General features: G+C 45.3%; 2 protein-coding genes across 7 annotated transcripts in view; one reads left to right on the top strand and one right to left on the bottom strand.

Moving 5' to 3' along the window:
• Positions 1-11,795, top strand: part of CCAR2 (cell cycle and apoptosis regulator 2) — a 31,422-nt gene extending 19,627 nt beyond the window's left edge. For 2 of the 4 annotated variants that reach the window (XM_053367012.1, XM_053367010.1), the window contains exons 12-21: positions 2,545-2,719; positions 3,222-3,476; positions 4,256-4,483; positions 5,127-5,304; positions 5,700-5,779; positions 6,593-6,739; positions 6,885-6,993; positions 7,529-7,726; positions 8,959-9,164; positions 10,559-11,795. In XM_053367012.1, the coding sequence (XP_053222987.1) occupies positions 2,545-2,719; positions 3,222-3,476; positions 4,256-4,483; positions 5,127-5,304; positions 5,700-5,779; positions 6,593-6,739; positions 6,885-6,993; positions 7,529-7,726; positions 8,959-9,164; positions 10,559-10,615 (1,633 nt within the window). In that variant the 3' untranslated portion in view covers positions 10,616-11,795. Of the gene's footprint in view, positions 1-2,544; positions 2,720-3,215; positions 3,477-4,255; positions 4,484-5,126; positions 5,305-5,699; positions 5,780-6,592; positions 6,740-6,884; positions 6,994-7,528; positions 7,727-8,958; positions 9,165-10,558 lie in introns of all 4 variants that reach the window. The other 2 variants (XM_053367011.1, XM_053367013.1) reach the window with 2 other exon arrangements.
• An 801-nt stretch (positions 11,796-12,596) lies between these two features.
• Positions 12,597-16,671, bottom strand: part of BIN3 (bridging integrator 3) — a 129,490-nt gene continuing 125,415 nt past the window's right edge. For all 3 annotated transcript variants that reach the window (XM_053367042.1, XM_053367041.1, XM_053367043.1), the window contains exon 9: positions 12,597-13,651. In XM_053367042.1, the coding sequence (XP_053223017.1) occupies positions 13,505-13,651 (147 nt within the window). In that variant the 3' untranslated portion in view covers positions 12,597-13,504. The remainder of the gene's footprint in view (positions 13,652-16,671) is intronic.

Genomic DNA, 16,671 nt, shown 5'->3' with positions numbered 1-16,671 from the left:
CCTGCCGCAGCAGTACCTATTTATCTACTTATGTCAGGCATTCTTGCTGTTAATGTTGCGCTGTGTCTTTAATTTTCCTTACAGTATATTAGTTTCACTTGTGGCTAACTATATTATGTTCTTTACAATTTGTTACCAGCATCAGTGACTACCGTATCATATCAGCACTGATCCACAGCATATTTCCTACAGCATTTATATTTACTTACATCTTGTTAAGAAATTGAACTGCATCCTTCTCATATTAATTCTTACAAGTCTGGGTGATGAAGAATTGATCAAGATTGGCTGATGAAGCATTGAACAAAACAGATTGGTTATCTGGAAACTCTGTTCCGGCGATATTTGGTGACAGATTATGTATATATCGAACTTTTGAATTATTCCACCGCGACCGGTGAAGAAGATTTAGAGACTTTGGTTGCAATTTCTGATCATTTGTATTAGTCTATAGTGTTTAGTGCCATTGTTATTGGCCATCGTGTTGTGTTATTTTGTTCAGCTTGTCTATATTGCAACATAGAGGTCTGTTCACTATACATTTAAGGCAGTATCATTCCGTTTTAAACACCTGTGGCTTCTCCCACAGGGCTGTGGGAGCTGCAGTTTGTTAAGGAGCTTGAAAGTTGTTAGGAGACGATTCCGCTCACAAAGCTATAAGGAATTGATGATATATTCCTATGAGGGAAATAGGGATCTCCTCGCAACTTTAATGCCCCCGCCCGATTCTTTGGGGGAAGCCCACAGCTGTTTAAAGTGGAATGATACTGCTTTAAAGGTATCTTGCAGAGGTGGGGCAGTATCAATTCTTATAAAAATACAATAAAATAAAACTTTTAAAAAGCTAACTAAAACAGAAGGTAATTTTATACCATAGATAAAACTGAGTGGTGCATAAAGAGAAAAAAAGTATAAGCATTAGGAATCAGAGTCCAGGGAACCTTGGGTAAGCATATATGTATTTAAAGCTGTTTACTGCCTCTGTTTCTGCAACCGCCTGAGGGAGGAAATTCCAAAGGCGGATGCCACCACCAAGAAGGCCAACTTCCTTCTTGTTGCCAAGCAGCAAACCCAGCAGGGACAACCAACAGGGTTTCCTTGGAAGATCTTAAAAGCTGGTTTGGTCTGTACTTGGGAAGGTGGTATGCTAGATTAATGGCCGCTGCACACACAATTCTCTTCTTTAGGTGAATGCCAAACATGTTATACATGTACATGTAAAGTGTGAATGCTGAGAACATGTGCTGGCATAGAGAGAGGCCTCTCCAGAGGTTTGAGTTAATCTGCCAATTGAGTGTGTGTTTGGTGCCAAACCCACGCCTGCTGTTGTGTAATGGGTGAAGTAGCCTACGATACAAATTGTTCAGATCCCTGAATATATTGAAGACTCAAAAGAACTGAAAATCATTTTAAGGTGCAGCTTAAAAACTGGTGGTGGTAATGGGGCTTGGAGTGGGGAGAGATCAGCTTTTGAAAGATATTTCCCCAAAGCAAAAGATGAACACTTATGAGACTATGTTGAATCTATATCAGTATTTTTAGAACAGAATTGATGATGCTGTTGAGGAAAGGGAGTCCAGGAATGTGTGTGACCTCCTTAGTATTGTCAGATGATGGGAACAAATGAGCCCGACCACACAGTACAGCCAGGGTGGGGAACCGTTTTTCTGACGTGGACCTCGTTCTTTCAGGGATAATCAGTAGTTGGGAGTGGAAGGGAGTGGAGCACCCCTTTCCCCTCTCTTTCTGCCGTTCCCTTTCCCCCCACCTGAAATAAGGCTGAGAGCTGCAGGGTGCTCTCCTCCACACGACAGGCAAAAAAGTCCCTGCATTGCTGGCTGCTGGCTGGTATGAGTCAATATCCCAGGAGTCCCATCTCCTCCTCCTCCTCCTCCTCTATCCTGATGGCTGACAAATCCATTCTGTAGGTTCTTTTTTTCCAAAAAGGGAGAAATGCAAATAGCATTACATACACAGGTTATTTAAGTATATCCTCATTATCTACTTTGTAGAGCTTAGTGTGTGTAGTTCAGTGTCTGAGTCCCCCCTTGTGACCTTTGGGGAAGGAATCCTCACGGTACTTACTGGCTCATTGCTGTGACATTTCTGCATTTTTCAGAAATCATTCTGTATTTTGCTGCTTCTCTAGGAATGAGGCAACTTCCTGTGGGAGTCTTGCATCCCTACACACTTTCTGCATTTGCTGGTGCAATCAAGCCATCCCCACTCTACTTCTTGAATTTAGTGTGATCTCTCAAGGAGGCTGATCCTGATTTACTTTGGCCTTGGCTCCATGGGTGGGATGGAGAGTGTTTAGCAGGAACCTGTAACTGACTTGGGATGCACCCAGCTCTTTCCTTTTGCGACTACCAGGAGAGGCATAGACTTGGAACAGACCTAAAAGGCTCTTGCTCTCAGTGACCAAGGAAAGAAACCATTCTGTAAAGAGCCTGCATACCAGCTGCAGCAGAAGAGCTTGGTGGGAGAAGGGGCCTTTTTGTGTCCTGTTGTGTCTCAATTCTCTCTCCAATCCCTGCTCACCAGGTTCCGGTTTGCAGAGTTCAGATACCTGCGTGAGGGAAACCCATCTCATCAGGAGAGGACAGTGGTCTTCTTGCCAGACATTTGGAGCTGCATGCCATCTCTTGAAGAATGGGAGGCCTCATGCAAGCAGAAAGCAGAAAAAGCTGCTGCACCATCAGAAGAGAAAGTGGAGATGGTAAGAATGGGTTGGTGTTGGACAGAAAGTTAACCAGAGCAGAGAGAAATCAGAGGCACCTGCCAACCTACAGCATGATAGCTTGAAAGGAGGGTTTTTTTATATTTTATTTATTTAATTACTTAAGGCACTTTTGTACCATTTGGGAGAAGGGCCATTTGATTCCCAGCATCTACAGGTAGGGCTGGATGAGAAGCCTGCCTGAAACCCATTTTAGGGAGTTGCTGCCCTTCTGTGTAGACAGTATTCAATGGGCTGTTGGTCTGACTTGGTATAAGACCGCTTTTTAGGTTCCTATGACTTCAGTCATGGGACAGTCCTTGTCTCCCAGGCTTTGTGGGGTCACGCCACCAGTTTAAGAACACAGTTGGGAAGAGGCTTTGGCTTTGGCTTCAGATTGAAGCTAGACATTAGCCTTGGCTCAGGAGTATGTACTTCATCCAAGTTAGGGGTTGTTGCACCCAGTGCTTACTGAAATGAGTATGCTCCTAAACAGGAAGAGGAATCTACTGTACAGTCCTCTGAACAAGGCTTCAAGCAGGAGTCCAGCGAACAGGACGTAGACTCAGCTGAACCTGTCCCTGAGCCAGCTCTTGAGACCTCAGCACCTGAGCCAGAGATTCCAACTCCTCCCCTGGAGCCTACCATTGTTGCTCACCTGCAGCCGGCACTGCAGGGTGGCCAGCCCAGCTGCACCAACATCTCCCTTTGCACTCTGCTGGAGTACAGGCGGCAGCGGGAGAAGCTCTCCTTTGAGGTAGGCCTCATTTTCTTTGGGATCTGGCTTCTACAGGGAGACTCTCTTCTTCTGGCTTCTCTTGGCGGCACCTCTTTCTAGCTGAAATTTGAGATTTGCCTTTTGGGGCGCATATCTCAGACAAGCTACCACACTTATGTTCCTATCAGCTCAGTAGCCTTTTATGGTGTTTGAAGTTCATGGAAACTAGTAGAAGTTACTGAGGAAGCTCTGGTGTGACCATGAATGTCTGCTACTTCCTCTGCTCCAGCCACCTGCTTGCATAAGGGGTGCATGGGAGGAGAGGATGCTAGAAGAAGGGTAGAACATGCAGAAGGTCCCAGTTTCAATCCTCGGCCTCTCCACATAGGACTAGAAATGCCCCCATGTCCTCTCTGAAGAGTCACTGCCAGTCAGTGTAGGCAGTACTGCAGCAGATGGACCAGAGGTCTGACTCTGTAAAGAGCAGCTTCCTATTTCCCTCGCAGACAGCAGTGTTGTGATCAGTACGGCCTTAAGAAGGTGTATTTCTAGAGGGTGGTGGTGGATGAGCCTTTGCAGTTGGAGCGAGGGGAGAAGAATGTTAAGGAGGCTTGGTGCAGATAGGTCTAACGTAGAGTGAATTGCAGTTTATACGAGCATAAGATTGCCTTATGAAGTTTTTCATACCTGGTATGTTCAGCTTTGAGATTTGTGCTTGCATGCAAGTGTCTACCCACTTCTGTGGCTGATGTAGGCATCAAGATCTTTCCTTGTTTCTTGCTCACTGCTTTCTCTCTCTCTCTCTTTCCACCCCTGAGGTGGCAGTGGTGGCAGAGTTCTTCCAGGAGATGCTGCAACGGGATTTTGGTTATAAGCTCTACAAGGCATTACTGGCCCTGCCAGACAAGGAGTCAGTGGAGGCAAAGAACCCCGAGCAGGAGAAAGCAGCCGAATCAGAGAAGGAGGGAGAGAATGAGCTGAGAGAAGAGCCTCAGGAGAATATTGGGGCAGAGGAAGCCCTGGAAAATAGCCAGAAGGATGCTCAGGTGAGGTGACGTGCCTCTCTGGCCCGTTAGTACAGTGGTACCTTGGTTTGCAACCGCTTTGGATTACAACTGTTTTGGATTACAACCACGTCAAACCCGGAAGTGCATGTCCCTTTTTTGGATTATAACCCATTTTTTTTGGATTACAACACATTTTTTTGGAGGCCCCATTGGTGAAAGCGCGCCTTGGGTTACAACCTGGTTTGGTTTACAACTGGACCTCCGGAACGGATTATGGTTGTAAACCAAGGTACCACTGTATAGCAAAGTGGCCTCAGTTGCTTAGGTGATGCAGGTATGTCTCGCCTTCCTCATACTGGGTCTAAGAGCACCTGGTGGCTTTTGAAAGCATCCATAGAAGGATTGGAGTACTGGACTGCAAATTTCCAGCAGTTGTGCCTGTGCTTGATAGTGTGTGGGCAATGCCTGCTGACATCTCAGAAGCCAGAGTGGGTGGCTAACTTACATTCGCAGTGATCATGGACAGCAACTATGTTTCTGCTTTTGGGGACTTCTCAGTACTAGCCAAAGCCAAACCGATAATGCAGAAACAAGAGATTATGTATATGTACTCAAATTTTCATAATTCGTACAAACTGCAGAATTTGGAAGAGTTCTGTTTGTGTGTTTTTCATTCCTGTAGAAGGAGGAGGCTGGGGATACCGAGAAGAAGCCTTCAGGTCAAGATGGGGCCAGTTCAGCCAAGGAGGAGGTCAGTGGGAATGTCAAAGTGGAATCGAAGGATTCTACAGATGAGCTGTGTGAGCTGAGCCTAGAGGATGACTTGCTGCTGCTGAGAGAGGAGGAGGAGGAGGATTTTGGTAGGTACTCTGGGAAATGCAGAAATCCTACAGTGCAGTGTTAAGATATAATGGCTGCTCTCATTGAAAAGTGTGTGTGTGTGTGTGTGTACACACATATGTAAAGGTTGGGATAGCCATGATGCTGCCTGCAGACAGCTGCACCTATCAGTGTGTTTAATTGCAAGGAAGATGCAAGTTGAAAGGAGCATTTCCATAGGTTTTCCTTATGCCTAGTAGGGCAAGAGTAGGATCCTTGGGTTCCTTTCTTTGGTCTGTTGTTCATTTCACACAAGCCAGTGGTATCTGCTCAGTGAGATTGTGCTTTGGAAGACGCTGGTATTCACTCAAGTCTCTCTTGGTAAGCACTGAGCAGAGGTCAGCATCTGAAGCCAGTCATGCCGCATTCTCCACAGGTGTCAAGTTAGAAGATGCTGAAGTGAGATCAGTTGCATCCAACCAATCAGAGATGGAGTTCTCCTCCCTTCATGATGTGGTCAGTGACAAATCCCCTCCTTCTCAAAGTCTGCTTTGAACTCTTTAGGCCAGTGGCCCTGGGAATTGTGGCTGGGGCTTGGGTTGTAGAAAAGGATACTGATTTCTCAGTATCAGAATTCCCATCTGGGTATCTTCTGGGTTTTTAAGCATTATGTAAAAGCTGTCCCTTTTGCCTTGATGTCTTTCTTCATACCTATGTGAATTAGAAACGTGTTGCTTGTAAAAGGAAAAGTGGAGTTCCTAAGAATTCCAGCAGCTGCTATTTTTTTATAAGCTCTGTATCCCATGGTTTGTGACAAGACATATCCATGTGGATTTTTCTTCCTCAAAATCCTAGAATTTGCTGTCTCATATTTATTTTCCATAGCAAGAAAATAAATATGAGAGCAGTTTTTTGTTTTGCCCGAGATGCCTGTTTGTAATATTACCAGTTCTCAATTCGCCTGTGCTGCCCCCAAGGCTTCTCAACACCTAATGCCGTTTCAATATCGTTCTGGTCCAGTTTTAACTAGGCTTGTCTCTGATACCCAGTGGGCTCCTGGGTGCAGTGATGGGACTCCAGGATAGGAGCTGATCTCAGAAACCTGATCGTTCCTAGTTGCTGAGACTAAATCTCACCAACATGTTCAGAGTCAGCTGTGGATATGCAGTAGATATGCAGTCTTTGGCTCGGGGAGGCTTAGTCCCTAACAGTTCACTGTTGAAATCTAGCCTATAGTGAAAGCACAGGGAATGGTCTCTGTAGTAGAAGGGAAGTGACACCTTGACAGTTTGAACAGCCTTTTCCTTTTCCTACACCACCCTTCCCCAGCCCAGAGAGCTGGACCCAAGTGCTGTGTTGCCACTGGATGCCCTCCTTGCCTTCATTTACTTTGACTTGAATTTCTGCGGCTACCTGCACAGGAGGGATATGGAAAAGGTGCTTCTCACCTTGGGGCTGCATCTCTGCAAAGAGCAGGTGAGTGCCAATCTGATTTCTCCCCTGCTTTTGCTGGAGGTTTGAATGACCTGAGACCTTCTTGATTAGCGCTGAGGGTACGAGGATCTGTTTGCGGCCTTTTCCAGTGCCATTCATGGAGGGGGGGTGTCTCATCTGGTGGCAGGTGAAGCGCCTGGTGAACAGGGTGGTGACGCAGTTCGTGTGCCGTTACCGCAGCCTACGCTACAGCCGACAGGAAGGGACTGAGCCAGGCCCTGAGGAGGAGCCATTAGGTAGGTACTCAGTGTGGGGTTGGAAGGGGCTGTTCAGTTGCATAGAGCTTCATTGGTAGAAGGATCCCTTTATTTTTCCTTCTGAGCTAGAACTCTTTAACAGTTTCGGCTTAGCTCTTACACATGATCAGTGGTTTCTGGTCCTATTTACTGACCACCCAGTTATGCCTAGTTCTGCTAGGGAGCACTCCCAATATTCTTCTGCCCTGTCCCGATTCCTGAATGCATGGGGCAGTGTACATGTTGCCCAGCCTGCCACTAGTGACTCTGCAGTGATGCAAGGAAGGGAAAAGTTACTTCTGTAGAATCTCTTTCAACCCATCTTTAAAGGGTGTGCTCAGCTTTGGGATGGTGGCAATTGTGTGTGATTGGAGGAAGGAGAGAACAGAGCTTTCTAACCCACAATGGGAGGAGCTGGAAACTGTAGCACAAAAGTAATCTGAATGGGGTTTTTTTCTGCCCTTGGTTCCCATTCCCTGTCTCTGGATGCTCCGTTTCAAAACCAAGCAGAGTAAATGTTGCCTTGTTCTTACAGGGAACCTCAATCTACTGTGCTCATCCATCTCTGTGCCTGAGGTGCCTACCAAGTATTCTCCAGAGTCTCAGTCCGGCAACCTGGTTTCATACAATGGGGCTGTCCTTAATGTAGGGAAACTGCTGGAAAAGGCAGAACAGACAGAAAACAGCCGACTCTATCTAGAGAACAAAATCCACACGTTGGAGCTCAAATTGGGTGAGCCACACATGGTTAGGATTGGCTCATCTTGTAAAGGATTGGAGTGGGGAACCTGTGGTCCATGGGTCTCATTAGGCCTGCCAGGCTCTCCGTTTGGTCCCAGGACCATTTTGGTCAAGCCATGTCCACGCAGGTGATACCAGCTGTAGGGCAGGTAAAGACTTGCCTCAGCCCAAAAGGTTTGCAAGACCCAATTATCAGCTGTCAGGTTTTGAAAACTGTTCCACAAAACTCATGGGCAAAATAAGTGACTTGACATTGCTATGCTAGGAGATTGACAATTGGATGTCGCCACAAGGGGTAAGATATGGCATCCTGTCTAGATCCCGTTCCCCACCCCTGCTGTACCGTATCCCCAAGAAGCTGCACCAAGCCAGAATTCAAGTGAAAGCACCTGCCTTGCTTTAGCCTCTCAACAACATGGAGCAGTTCATTGGGCACACTCATACAAAGCACTTACATCTGATGAATGACAGGGCTCTTTTGATCAGAATATATTAGGCAAATGAAACCCAACAAGAATTGGATGCAGGATTGCAGTTGGCACCTAATGCAACAAAGCATTGAGTGGTGGAACCATTGTTGATAGAACCCTTGGGGTTGGTGGGGCTGCAGTGATTCTAGGCTAATGCTCCTTGCCTGTTTTTGGCTACTCATACCTGCTTGACTTTCCAAGAATTTGAGCTGGAGGCAGAGAGTGGGCTAGCTGGAGTTTCTAAGTGGAGTTGGGTCCATATACTTAAAGGCCTAATTTGGATGACATAGTAAACCACGGTTATGGTCTACTGTGAATGCACTAATTTATGCCACTTTGCTCATCCTCACGAGCACGTAAGAGAAACCACAATCTGTAGCCAAGGTTGGTTCAGAGTGGAACCACCACAATCCCATTCAGACATGATTGGCCAGGGATTGTGGTTTGTTGCTCCTGCTTGCACTAGGGAACAAAGCAGAAGCCCCCTCTGTGTTCACATGGAACAATGTCTGGTTTCCTGGGGCATGTGTTGCCAGGGCCCTTTCCCCAATTTATATACCACGGCCATATATAAATATCTCCTCCAGCTTCCCTTTTTGAGATACTTTGAATTTCTGCCTTCACTCTTGTCACCTGCTGTGTGAGTTCAGAACAATGGCTTTTGTTCCTAGTGTTGGGAGATAGCACTGCTCTGATCTCACTCCATTGTGTTACTTCCTGGAATCTGATTCTACCCTCTGTGCTGTGCTTACAGAAGAGACCCAGCTTCGCTTCTCTACAACAGAGGCTTCCAACAAGGCCCTGACATTGGAGGTTCAAGAGCTGCAGAAGCGCCTCACTGAGATGGAGGAGCAGTGCAAGGGGAACGAGAGACAAAAATCCAGTTTCCAGAGGCTGCTGCTGGAGAATAAGAAGCGCCTGATTCCACTGCAGCTGGAAATCCAGAAGATAATTGAGAAGGTAATCTGGAACCTGTGGAATATTTTAGGACAGAGCCTATCTGGTGTCAGGAGTTTTCAAGTTGTCGTCCCTGCATGCTGCTCCACAAACAGTGGATTCTGGTGGCAATTGGCTTGGTAAACTTATAAATGTTCATTTGTGTGAGATGCTGAACAGGCAACTCTGGACTGCCATGGCCCTGCAACTCTTCTACTTTGTCCTTATGGCAAAGATGGACTCAGGAATCGGTCTCTTTCCTGGCAGTGACTTTTGTCTCAAGAACGCACTGTCAAATCTCTGCTCTTTGATTCTATACATATTTATTTACTTGGAAGTAAGTTCCACTAACTTATGCACGGGGCTTACTCCCTGGTATGTGTGCTTAGGTCTGCAGACAGTGTAAAGTGCATGACTTAATACAAATTGGATCTACTTTCCCTCAAACCTGAAGCTGGTGTCAGGAGGACTTCTGTCTTACTCAGTCTTTGCCTCTGGACAAATACAGAAGCCAGTTTATTTCTACCTGCAGATTCGGTCTAGGAATGGAGAGGCAAACCGAGACCCATGTCTTCTAGTCATTCCATGTCGCTGCTCCAGGTCTGTGGACAGATGTTGCTGGACTCCCAACTCCCATCAGCCCCAGAAAGTATGAAAATAGTTGGGGGTTGTGAGAGTTGTCCAGAAACATCTGGAGGGTCATGGATTCTCCAGACCTGCTTAGCTCCTAATTGCCCGTTATTTCCATATCCTTACCCAAAACACTGGGAGATGTTCATTTTAAGTTGTTAAAAAAGGCACTACATCTTGAAAATGGGTGGCTTGGATCCCTTTTCCAAGAATATGATCACTTTCTATGGGCTAGGAGTTTTTGAAAGAGGGAACATTCAAATGTGTGTTTCCCACTCCGAACTGTTTTGTTGTTGTTTATATGAGGCAATCTAGGAAGGCTATACTGTATGCCTTCTCCATATGTTTAGATCAGCTATAAGCCATTTGCAGAAGTGTCTCTGGCAAATCTACTGTACATGTAAGCACATGGCACCCCCCAAAGCATCCTGGAAACTGTAGTTCAATGTGCTGGGAATTGTAGTGGTGAGGGATGAATTAGTTTCCAGCATACTGTGGCGAGGCAGGGGTGGCATGTCACCTCTGAGACATGTATCATTGTATGATAATTTTTCAATTTTTAAAAAAGTAAAGGGGGGGGGATAAAAAGGCACCCAACAATGTGTCAGTGTTGTCCTGGAAATCTGTTCAAAGTCTCTGCAACTTACCTAAAAGTTTTTCTTTATGTGCTGTTTTGTTTGATTTTTGTTGATAAATCGTCTTAAGACTGGGGAAGGGAACGAGAATGAAATAAATTGAATGTTTGCTTTTCTTACTATTGTGCTTCTTTTGTCTTTTGTCTCTTTCAGACCAATAATTGCCTAGAAAAGAAGGAACCAACACCCACAGCCGTTTCCAGCAACTGACACTCCCTGGAGAAGCAGCTTGGCAGGGAAGATCTGTACCTTGGTTTGATATTTTTGGGCTGAGGGTTAGCAGTCTGGGTAAGCCTTTGAAACCTTCAACCCTTTCACTGCCATGTGAGAGGCTGGAGCTGGAGTTCCTCCTTAGCCCACTCCACCACCTCTGGCTTGTGTGTGTTGGCAGAAAGGCCACCTAGCCTAAACATGGCTGGGATTCACAGTTCATATGCTGGAGCCACCATTATTGTTTAAAGGAGGAGTACCCATTAAGTAGGAGTTTTGATGGTCTATTGTGTGAAGTGGAGAAGCTACCATGCAGGTATTCTCAAGCTGTCTGCCAGTAGCAAGTACTAGAAGGGATTTTTTAAAGCCCAGTTCGGTGACAGACAACAGGTGCTGACTGCACCAAAGGACAGGGCATGGCTGGCCTCTTTGTGCTGCATGGAGAATTTTGTTCTCTTCTCCTCAAGCCCTCTCTCCCTCCCTGCCCCACAGCTTTTGCTCAAGATGGTGGCTTTCTGCCTGCCTCTTGATTAAAAGGTGGTCTGAGAAGGCTGCAAAAGAAATAGCAGGACTTTAAACATCAGATGAAAGCAACACAGTGGTTCCTGGCTTATATCCTCAACAGATTATGCATTCAGTGCTGCAGGCTAGTTTGTGACTGTTGCAGTTTTGTGGGTTAGACTCTGGGCCCTCATACATTCAGTGCTGCGTGCTGGCCATTCTAAGGAAAACAATGCCATCTGGTTCCCTCTCTGGCAGTTTTGAGTCACTCACTTGCAAGATGTAGCTTTAAAGGCTTAGCAATCTGCTGTGTTTTCGCCAGTCTTCAAATGTAAGCAAAGTTATCGTCCACCAGGTATGGTCTTAGGCGGTAGGGTGGCTGCAGTGCATTTAACTTCCATTTTGGGGAAGTAGCAATGGCAGGAGGGCTGTGGTAGGTAGCCCATTGGGTCCCTGTGGTAGCCTTTAGCAGAGTAGCGGCAGGCCAGGTGGGTGGGGGACTGTCCAAAGCCGGGGTGAGCCCTCTTCGGCAGTCACTGTTGGTTGCATCTGCTCTGGCCACCTGTTTCCCCATCCCCAGGTGGTCTGTCTCTTCTGGATGTGTTGCTTTTAGTCTGTAAATGTGGTAACAACTTGTATTTAACTGGCCAGGTTCCCTTTTATAAAAGTCTTTTCCTCAGTTAGAAGGCTGTGCTGCCTTTTTTTGCTTTTGAGTGAAATCTGCCTGTCTTAATTAGAGAGAAACACATGCAGCCGACATACAGTGATCATTCAGATGCTGCTTAATAAAACAGTTAGCCAATAACTTAAACAGAAGTAGGCCCGCAAATAGCAGCTTACATGGCACAGCAACCTATCTCCCACTGACTGAAATAAAGCAAAACTTGAAATAAAGCAAAAGGCAACGTGGTGCATTCCTGCACTCTGTTCCATGCCTCATACTTGTTCTTTCCAGAGGTAGGGGCATTATTTAATGCAATGATGATCCCTCACGTGGTAGGGAGAAGCTGCTTTGGGGAAAGTATTTCTGGCTGAGAGGCATTGTCAAGGAGTGAGTGCCTCAGCCTAATTTCACAATGGCTTTTAAGACTGGTTCGTTGGGTTTTAAAATTGTTGGCATTATGCTATAACCAGTATGCTAAACAGGTACCGAGAGGGAAGGAGTACCGAGTTTTTAAAATAATCTATATAGTTCATAAAATATAGACATCTCACACAGCTCCCTCCTCTTAAACTCATCAAAACTCAGCTCAGCTCCTCTGTTCCCTTAGCAGCTAGTTCTAGCTGCTGCTGCCTCATGTATTCAACTCTGTTCTCATGCAACAGGTCCATGCTGCTTTAGACTGGCCTTTTCAGGCAGTAGAGGGCAGCAGTGTGTGTATCAGTGGTTGCACAGAGAAGGAAGATGGGAAAATAGCCAAGGACAGATTTTTTTTTCCTTTTGCAAAAATAAAATTAGATTCATTGGTAACATAAGAACTTAAGAGTAACCTACCACCATACATTTTATTTAATTGTAAAAGAGTGGGAAATATTGAGCAGCACAGATGCTTTCCTAGTTGTAAAGTGGGGAGAAGATCAAGGAAGGGAACCTCTCTTCCATAGCAGCTTCCCCTAAGAAAATGGCGCTACACGTGGTGCTCTCTCATTAGCTTAATCCCATCTCCAATACTCAATGTGCAGGCAATCTTACCGATTGCATGTAGTTAACAGAGGCGCAGGAAAACAGGTTACAAACCTGTAACTGATATTCAAGTGGTTATTTATACAACTGCACATAGAGGTTCTACAGCTCCACAGGTCTGACCATATAATTATATATGGGCTGCACTGAGACCACCATTATAAATGCTGGCTGTCTTCCTCTGGGCTCAGAAAAATTAAACCACATACAGGTGAGAGGAGGGATGATAATGCTGCAACTCAGTATAAAAATTTGTTTTGACAGTATTCTACTGCACAAAGGCATACAAACTCAACAGTGCCACTGCTAGTTGTGATGTCTCTTAAGGGCACAGAGGTGAAATCCTATGTGAAATCTGGTAAACTATGGCGATTCAGGGTCTCACATAACTATGATAAAAAGCATCCAGGCAAACACATTTTTGAATATGCTGTGAAAGAAAGCCAACATCAGTGAAAAGCTTGCAATTGACAGTAGTGTCTTAAGGCAATGATTGGTTATTGCCCAGGATCAAGAAGAGTCAGGAGGGAACCCACAAGAGCTGCAGCTCCAGGTGCATATGCCATGTCAATCTGGACGAGCATATATACAATGGGTTAAAATCCAGAGAAGACCAGGTTCTTAGAGAAGGAGGAGCAAGGAGCAATCTCCATTTTCCCCGCGTGGCAGCAACAGCAGTGAGCCTGGAGCGTCTGAGTTGCAGGTCAGTCATCAGCCACAATGGAAAGGGCTCTCAGTTCATTCAGCTTGGCTTCGTTCTCCTTCTGCCTCTGCTCATCCGTCAGGCCAGGCTCATCAATCTGTTCTGTCAAGTCACCAAAGATTTTGTACATTTCAGTGTAGTACACAACCTGGAGGGGGTGGGGAGGGAAGAGTCCCATTAGAAGCAGATCTCCTCAACAGATGAAAATCTAAACAGGCTTTTCCTGCGATCTATAACCACCACACATCCTCAGCATTCCCAGGAAAATACAGATGAAGTGTTTTAGTGCTTGCAGTGACTGAACTATTTTTAAAATGCCAGTTTCTGAGCCAGCAATGTTGTGTGGTTGTCTGCTGGTTACTACAAGGGCTGTCACCTGGTTAAAAAAATTATGATTGAGTGATTGACTGCATGATTTTTAGTTGAGTGATTAAATCTGTATAAATTTGCATGTAAAAAGCCAAAATTAAAGGCTTTGTGCGCAGTATCTTACAGGCACCCTCCTTTCTCACACTGAAGGACATGCCATTTGAAATAGCACTTGCTATCTGCAGTTTTTATAAATCTTTTTATTTTTTAAAAAACCTCACAGGAGCACAGTTTAAGTCAGTTAATTATTGGTTAGATTAAGTAACCAAGCTTGCAATTCACATGGTGGGACTTCCTTTTGAGTAAATATGAATAGAGTATGGCTGTAAAAATTTCAGCTCTGGTTACAAACCTTCAGTGCTATTTGAGAAATCACGCAGATTTTTAAAAAGGCAGGTTGGAGCATGGGCTTTTTTAAAAACAAGGTTAAGTAGTCTCTCATACTCTCATGTTTTTGGCAGGGGAGGTTTACATTAAACAGCACTGTATGCTTAAAATGTTGGGTGTCATTGCAACAATGGCCAAGGAATAAATCAACAGCTAGCCAAATTGTTTTAACTACAGTAGCAGGTTTTGGACCTTTACTCAGTTTGTTTACTGTTTTAAAATATCTTGAACTAAAAAGGTGCCTTAATCAGTAACTAGATTTTTTTAAAACCCCCATAGGGGTACTTTTATTTGGTATGCAGCTACTTCATAAATACTGCAGATGGCAAGCACCATCTTAAACCAGAAGCACTCTGTTTTGTGCGTGAGAAAAGGGGAAATGTCTCTTAAACTGATGGCTGATTTTAAGGTGACACAAGCATCTCTTACACCACAGGAAGTAGGTTTGCCTTAGAAATAGGTTTTTCTCATACAAATTTATACAGATTATCAATTAAGCAATCAATATGATTATTTTAAAAATAGATGTGATTCCTTGAGATATGGAGGAGTAGGCACATAAAGTGAGAGAAAGCATCACAGCCCAGCATCTCTAGGTACAACTCAGCTGGAATGATGGAGATGCAGAGACACGGTTTGCAAGTTTCAAAGCAGCTGTGAGAAAACTATCTGGGACACAAGTCATAAGAGTGTATTACTGTATATTTTAAAAGCTAGAAAAACGTTTAGTCTTGTTCTGCTTCCTCCTGCTTGATCCTGCTGGCGATGCTTTTATCTCCACCTCTGAAGGGGATCCGTTTGCTCAGTCGTGATTAGGCAGTGACAAACCCCTCTTCCTACACAGCCGTCTGGAGCCTTGCAGAGGAGGTAGCAGGAGTGAGTCATGAACTCTGACCTTTCCAGCAGTTGGGGGGAGAATGGTGTTTCCTGCTCTCCTCCTGTAAGGTTACATACACCAAACTGCTTTTAAAGCCATAGAGCCGAGAGGGAGACACACCAGTAGGCCCAGCTTAACCCTTTCCTTGGCAGCCAAGCATTGGCAGGATTTTCACAGATGCCAGCTAATCCTCCGAACACCTCCGCAAAGTGGCTATTCTTATCCCCGTGTCCTAGACAGGTGTCCAAGGGGTCAGGTGCCTTCCCTTCAAGATCAGCGCAGGGATCTACAGCTGGAGGGTGCTAAACACCATTTGTCTTCTGCCGAGCCCACTAGACAACACTGCCTGCTGTTGCTGCTACTGCCCCTTTTATGCATTATCACCATAGCAACAGAAGCTGATGGAGTAAGCTTTGCAAAGAATCTCAGAATCCCAGCTTTTCCATCGTTACTCCCTGTGCCCTACAATTATTATGCAGCGATACAGGCAGCACACTGCATGGTTGTTCCCATCTGGAAGTTTCCATGGAGGAGATTTTTTTTTTAAAGGGAAAAAATCATTTTATCAGCTCAATATCTGACAAATAATGTGGCTCAAGTGTTCATTTTTGCAAGATGACGTCTGCCAAGGCGCCCCTCCAGACAAGTGGCACTACGTAACCACAACTAGGAACCTTGTTTTAAATCCCAGCTTCGCTAGCAGGAGAGTTTTGCCTCCTTTTATGCCTGTGCTCACTACTAAATCCCTTGGTCTAGTAACTGCCCTCAAATCCCTGAGCAGCCCTCTTTGCAGGGAGTCTTGGGTTTTCACCACTGCCGTGGTCTGAAGTCAGTGCCTTGGGGGGAGGCCAGCTGAGAGCCCCAGGAACCCCACTTGTGAGTCCCATGAAAGAAGGTGTAAGACACAAAAAAATAAAAAAATGCTGTAGCCATACGAGAAGGGGGAAAAATGCTAAGTAATTCTGCTCTTACCTTTTCAGTTCCAAGCTGGACAGGAAGAACAGTAAGTGTTGGTGATAAGAAGAGCAGAACCAGGAAGGTCATGCTTAATTCATTATTAAAATTCTCTGGTCCTGGGCGGAGTGGGTCTTGTGGTAACGCTGGTCACAACACTAAGCTCTGGGCAGATGAATGTGGTGCACATAGTATCTGGCTTGCTAGCAATCCTTTCAGTATCCTAAAAGCCTGCATATGGGTTCTAAGAATGTTGCTCTGCAAAGGATCCCAACCAATAACTTCACCTGTCTCTAACCAAGGAGGTCTTGTGGTTCCTATGGAAAAGAACTAGAAGGTAGAATAAAAGTAGCAGTGGCCCTAACCCAAGAAACCTGTCCTCAGCTGCAATGTGCGGCAGGAATGATGCAAAGCCTGCTTGCCATCCAACCCATAGGTCTCCCGTTAGACTGGTTTCTCTGCTAAGCTGCCGCTGCTGCTAACCACATGGCTCTCATCAGTGTAAGAGCAAATGTTTTGGGTACAGATATATACACCATCTCCATAGAGACAGCCTCCCCCCCTCACCATCACAGTGAATC

The sequence above is a fragment of the Podarcis raffonei genome, chromosome 15, assembly GCF_027172205.1.
Source record: "Podarcis raffonei isolate rPodRaf1 chromosome 15, rPodRaf1.pri, whole genome shotgun sequence".
Lineage (NCBI taxonomy): Eukaryota > Metazoa > Chordata > Lepidosauria > Squamata > Lacertidae > Podarcis > Podarcis raffonei.
The sequence above is the reverse complement of the archived record's forward strand: the minus strand, read 5'-3'. Positions and strand labels throughout refer to the sequence as shown.